The sequence below is a fragment of the Trichomycterus rosablanca genome, chromosome 8 (genome assembly GCF_030014385.1).
Source record: "Trichomycterus rosablanca isolate fTriRos1 chromosome 8, fTriRos1.hap1, whole genome shotgun sequence".
NCBI lineage: Eukaryota > Metazoa > Chordata > Actinopteri > Siluriformes > Trichomycteridae > Trichomycterus > Trichomycterus rosablanca.
The window spans coordinates 36737614-36744062 of NC_085995.1; the positions used below are offsets into that span (position 1 = coordinate 36737614).

General features: G+C 41.9%; 1 protein-coding gene across 1 annotated transcript; it reads left to right on the plus strand.

Moving 5' to 3' along the window:
- Positions 1–308: 308 nt before the first annotated feature.
- polr2c (RNA polymerase II subunit C) lies at positions 309–5724 on the plus strand. The gene is made up of 9 exons (XM_063000143.1): positions 309–488; positions 589–638; positions 2184–2252; positions 2910–2962; positions 3109–3237; positions 3695–3746; positions 4104–4272; positions 5129–5203; positions 5444–5724. Exons 1-9 carry the CDS (start codon positions 403–405, stop codon positions 5586–5588), a joined length of 828 nt encoding a protein of 275 aa, XP_062856213.1. The 5' UTR covers positions 309–402; the 3' UTR covers positions 5589–5724.
- Positions 5725–6449: the final 725 nt, after the last annotated feature.

Here is a 6449-nt window from a genome sequence, read left to right on the forward strand (position 1 = left end):
CCAGTGACCTTACAGTTACTAGTCCTGTACACGAACGCCCCCTTGTGGAGGCTTTACGTTACATCTTGTAAACCACCGTTTTCATTAACTAGGTATATTTTGTTTTGATGCATTGTTTGTGTTGTCTGTGTCCTGGTAAAAATCATAGACAAAATGTGGGTCGCTTGAAAAAAAAAAACCCCGCTGCTTTTGGCTGAACACGTTTTAAAGTAGAGTGAGGATTGTAGAGACTTTTACTGTGAGTGTAGGTGTGCGGTAAAGACCCGGATGTAGTAACTCAGGACCAATCAGAGTGCAGTAGATGTTACTGCGGGAAACGGTGCTGATCACTGAACACACACACAACAGCGTTTATAACCGCCCGGCCTGATTTAACTCCAGTATAAAGGATTTATTTCCATCATGCCGTACGCTAACCAGCCCACGGTGAAGATTACAGAGCTGACTGATGAGAATGTGAAGTTTGTGATAGAGAACACCGACCTGGCGTGAGTACTTCACATAAACAAGCTAGCAGCGATGCTAACGCTGGTGCAGCTCTTTAGCTTCATCTGCTAATCTGCTGTTTTTGTTCTCTTTGTAAAACAGTGTTGCCAATTCCATTCGGCGAGTTTTTATGTCCGAGGTTCCAACCATTGGTGAGTCTATTTTATGTCAGCAAGGCTTTGCACATTACCTTCCAGTAATCCACTGGGTTTAATAAAGATGAACATACACCGATCAGCCATAACATGAAGACCACCTCCTTGTTTTCCATTTTATCAGCTCCACTTACCATATAGAAGCACTTTGTAGTTCTACAATTACTGACTGTACTACATCTGTTTCTCTGCATGCTTTGTTAGCCCCCTTTCATGCTGTTCTTCAATGGTCAGGACCACCACAGAGCAGGTATTATTTGGGTGGTGGATCATTCTCAGCACTGCAGTGACACTGACATGGTGGTGGTGTGTCAGTGTGTGTTGTGCTGGTATGAGTGGATCAGACACAGCAGTGCTGTCACTGCTGGACTGAGAATAGTCCACCAACCAAAAATATCCAGCCAACAGCGCCCCGTGGGCAGCGTCCTGTGACCACTGATGAAGGTCTAGAAGATGACCGACTCAAACAGCAGCAATAGATGAGCGATCGTCTCTGACTTTACATCTACAAGGTCTAATAGAGTGGACAGTGAGTGGACACGGTATTTAATAACGCCATCAACGCTGCTGTGTCTGATCCACTCATACCAGCACAACACACACTAACACACCACCACCATGTCAGTGTCACTGCAGTGCTGAGAATCATCCACCACCCAAATAATACCTGCTCTGTGGGGGTCCTGACCACTGAAGAACAGGGTGAAAGCAGGATAAAAAAGCATGCAGAGAAAGAGATGGACTACAGTCAGTAATTGTAGAACTACAAAGTGCTTCTATATGGTAAGTGGAGCTGATAAAATTGACAGTGAGTGGAAACAAGGAGGTGGTCATAGTGTTATGCCTGATCGCTGTATATAGATTAAATAAATAATCTTATATGTTTGAGTTAGTAAAGAGACCTGCTATGTTATGTGGCTTAGAGGCAATGGCTCTTAATAAAAGACAGGAGAGAGGGACAGTGCATGTAGGATGTTTAGGAGACACAGTTTAGGAGGACAGAATAAGATGGTTTGGGCATGTGCAGTGGAGGGATGAGAGTTGTATTGGTAGTAGGGCACTGAGGATGGAGGCAGGAGGAGGAGGAGTGCAAGGCCAAAGAGGAGGTTTATGGATGCGGTGAGGGAGGACCTGCAGATGCTTGTTGTGACAGAATAGGATGTTCAGGACTGGGTGAGATGGAGACGGATTATCCGCTGTGGCGACTTTTAATTAATCACCCCAGCTCTCCCATATATCTTACTTATATTGGTGTGTCCAAATCAATAGTCCAAATCCATTTACAAACGTCTTTGAAAGCAAATGTGTGATGGTTGAGACGTTCAGTTTTCACAATTCAAAACTGGTGGTTATAAAAGTTTCCATTATGTTTTGGCTTTGTGGCTTCAGTGCACACAAAAGAAGAATCAAACATCCGACACCAAACATGTTTTATAACTTTATGAATAATATTTGATTTGTGCAGGTAGAAACTGTAATAAAAAAAATAAACTATAGCTTAAAAATGAACCCTTTTCTGTTTAATCCATGATCACCTTGTAGCAATCGACTGGGTTCAGATTGACGCCAATTCTTCAGTTCTGCACGATGAGTTTATTGCACACAGAGTGGGTAAGAATCAGCATCCAAACTCATCTCAAACTCATTACTTACTTATACTTTTGTGTGACTATACACAGATGAGCCAAAACATTAGGAACAGTTACCTCATACGCTGTCAAAACAGCTCTGACTCAAGACACGTAATCTACAAGACGTCTGATAGAGTCCTGCTGTATCTGGTCCCGGGACGATACCAGCAGGCCTTACTGTTTTGGAAATACTTCAAGTCATCGTCTGGCCAAAACGTCTTGGTTGTTATCATTTACATTTTCAGCATTTAGCCAAAGTGACTAACAATTGAGACTGTATATATTCCAAGCAACTGAGGGTTTAAGAGCCTTGCTTAAGGGCCCAACAGTGGCAACCTGGCAGATGTGCGGCTTAAACCAGTGACCTTCCAGTTACTAGTCCTGTACTTTAACTGCTGAGCTTCCACTGCCTCTAAAATATATGTTATCAGAGTCACCAGGGTCTTTTTGCTGATCACATCTGCTGCATTGAACATGTGAGTCCAACATTTAATATATAATTGACCCACATACCCACAGTTATTATGAAATAGACATTGCTATGCACATTTACAGGTGTGGTCCTACTGTTTTGGCTCATCAGTGTATGTGCAGAATGAGATTTATACAGCTATTGGCAATATGTTTGTTTATTTAGGGCTCATACCGCTCACCAGTGATGATATCGTAGACAAAATGCAGTACTCGAGGGTAAGTCTAAGAGGTGTTTGTTTGTTTTTATGCCAAATTATGCCTCTTTGAAGCCTGACCAGGTTGATAGCACTACTGAAATTCGAACTCGATTTAAGGGGTCTTTCTAAATCCACTCTGTTTGTCCACCTTTAAAAATGTGTTAGGACTGTACGTGTGATGATTTCTGTCCTGAGTGCTCGGTTGAACTGACGCTGGATGTAAGATGTACAGAGGATCAGACTCGTCATGTGACGTCTCGGGATCTGCTGTCTAACAACCCTCGAGTCATTCCAGTGAGTTCCAGACTTGCTTTCTTCCTTTTGTACACATTCAGCCCATATTTTTATTGAGATATCACTGTTAACCTCTCTCACAGATACACCGTATGACAAAAGTATTTGGACACCTGTGTGATCTTTTAGCTAGAACAACAGCCACTTTTCTGAGAAGGCATCCCACAAGACTTTGAAATATGTCTGTGTGATTGTGTACCCATTTAGTCAAAAGAGCATTTGTATGACGGGGCAGTAAAATTGGTCAAGAAAGCCTCAGTTGATATTCCAGTTCATTCCAAAGCTGTTCAGTGGGGCTCCGTGCAGGACACTTGAGCTTCTTTAAACCGAGACTTTGTCTTTATAGAGCTTGCTTTATGTTCAGAGGCACAGTCAGTAATTAGAAGGGGTGTCCCGGTACTTTTGTTCTATAGTCTACGTACGTGCACAAGCTCTCTGATGCTTTCTTGTTTTTCAGGTGACCTCCAGAAGTCGAGATAACGACCCCAACGATTACGTGGAGCAGGATGGTAAGGATCTAAAAGAAATCCACATCATTTTCTCTTAACCTCAAACATAGTCGATCAACCAGGCAATTTCTCAAGAAGTGGGTCCAACATGGGCTGATGTTTCCCCAAACAATTTTTGATCCAGTTGTGAACAATCAGGCTATACAAGTCCAAATATGTGATACATGGAGAGAACTGAAGGTGCCAATGCAACAGGTAGCCCAATTTAAAGTGGAATTTCTTTAACGTGTGTTTCTTTGATGAGATTTCACTGTTAACTCTCCTGAAGAGCTTCACTCTGCTGTTTTTCTCTTTTTTGCTCCTCCTGGTCCTGTCCTCTTTCTTCTGAATGATTTAATTTTTGCCTCTTGATTGCAGACATTTTGCTGGTGAAGCTTAGGAAGGGCCAGGAGCTCAGACTCCGAGCCTACGCCAAGAAAGGCTTCGGCAAGGAACACGCCAAGTGGAACCCAACAGCCGGGGTGGCCTTTGAGTATGACCCAGATAATGCACTGAGACACACTGTGTACCCCCGCCCTGAGGAATGGTACGCTCCATTAGATTCCTGGTTTGATTCTGTGCTGTAGGGTTCTGTAGGGTTCTGTAGGGATGTTTTATCAGAGCAGAACAGCCCGACACTAACACGGCACTTGATTACATCAGAGAGCACTTTATTAGGTCCCCCTGTCTGGTATGTACATTGATTGATTATTTTATAAGCTACACCTACCATAAATTTAATCACAATTACTGACTGTAACCTATGTTACCCTGTACACTTTGTCACCCCCTGTAATGCATTTATTACTTAAAAGGTATAGCCATTAAACCCAAGTCCCTTGTATGTATGTTCCAGTCTCAGCGCCGCCATGACACTAACATAGTAATGAGTGTGTGTTGTTCTGCCATGAGTGTAACAGATGCAGCAGTGTTGTTGGGATTTTTAAATACTGTTACAATACTGTTACATTATTAAGAACACATGCCCTGTTAGCAGTAAGGTACGAGGTACCAAAGTATACAGAGCAACAGATGGACTACATGAATATTATGAATGAATGTACGTAGCAGATAGTCGTATCTAGGGCAGTTGTAGCCAAGCGGTTAAGATACTAAACTAGTCATCAAAAAGTTGCTGGTTCAAGCCCTATCACTGTCAGGTTGCCACTGTTGGGCCCTTAAACGAGACCCCTAACCCTCAATTGCTTAGATACTATACTGTCACAGTACTGCAGGTGCGTTTGGATAAAAGTGTCTGCTAAATGCTGAAAATGTAAATGAACCTAATAAAGTGCTCACTGAGTGTATTCAGGAAGTCATCTGAAGGAAATTTGGTTGAAATGTATAAAACTTTTTACAATTAGATAACAAATCACCACAGTAAGCTGTATTTTCTGCTTCAGGCCGAAGAGTGAGTACTCTGAGCTAGAAGAAGAGGAAGTACAAGCTCCATACGACCCCACCGGCAAACCAGAAAGGTACGAGATCGTATACTGAGCTGTGTTTTTGTGTCGCTACTTTTAAATCTTTAGTGTCTGATAATGATTGGATTATTGGTGTTTGTGTAATCCATGGCTCTTTTTTTAAAAACCGATGCTAGCACTGTTTTTTTCCCAACATATTTTTGTCCTCATTGCTGTCAGTCAAGAGGGAGAAATATATTGGTGATGTGACTCATTCGACCCTGACGGCGTGTGATGTCTCGTTATTGTCTTTAGGTTTTTCTATAACGTGGAGTCGTGCGGGTCTTTGAGACCAGAGACGATCGTGATGTCGGCGCTTGCAGTGCTAAAGAAGAAACTAAGTGACCTGCAGACGCAGCTGAGCCATGAGATCCAGAGTGACGTCCTAACCATCAACTAAACATTGGAACATAGTTCAGGTCTCCAGCAGTGTGTCTACATTACTAGAGTTTTGTACAGTAGGGAGTTTTATATATTTTTGTTCGATGTGGGTGGTGGGGACTTTTCAATTAATTAATAAATAATGTTTAAAAAAACTTTTCTATTATTATTGTTGTTATTATTATTATAATTGACATATTAGCAAGGAGTGTGACTAAAACACCTGAACTAATAATTTGGAGGGGTGTCCACATACTTTTAGTCATATACACTATATTGCCAAAAGTATTCGCTCGTCTGCCTTCACACGCATATGAACTTGAGTGACTCCCATTCTTAATCCAGAGGGTTTAATATGATGCCGGCCCACCCTTTGCAGCTATAACTCTTCTGGGAAGGCTTTTCACAAGGTTTAGGAGCCTGACATTCAAAACCCAGATCTGTAATACTTTTGGCCATACAGTGTACCTTTCAGAGCAGTGACAATATGCAGTGTGTATATTGGTTAAAGTTGGTCCTTTAACCTTGATGATCCTTTCCAAACATTTGACTCAAAAACACTTCAATTAAAATAAAAACAAACAAAACTTAAATTGAATTTTGATTAGGTTAAAATCAACATTAGAAGCAGCTCTTTGGCTAAAATCCATCAGCAGAATAAATACATGTTCATATCAAACAGCAGAGGGCAGCAAAGAACACATGAATCCGTTTATTTATCTAACTTGGTACCGCGACCTCCTCCTGACCAGGAGCAAAGAGGACCGGACACCACACACACACACACGCACACTTACCCAGTCTATGTTTTTTTTAAAAATTGGAAGGAAACTGAAGTACCCATGGCAAACCCAGATGGACACTTGGAGACAGTGACTGG

Bases quoted from the DNA above. Each gene is read 5' to 3' on its own strand.
- polr2c (XM_063000143.1), top strand. From the start codon at position 403: ATGCCGTACGCTAACCAGCCCACGGTGAAGATTACAGAGCTGACTGAT. The intron at 2,253-2,909 runs GTAAGAATCAGC...TTGTTTATTTAG, and splicing joins GTTTATTGCACACAGAGTGG to GGCTCATACCGCTCACCAGT. The intron at 3,747-4,103 runs GTAAGGATCTAA...TCTTGATTGCAG, and splicing joins CGATTACGTGGAGCAGGATG to ACATTTTGCTGGTGAAGCTT.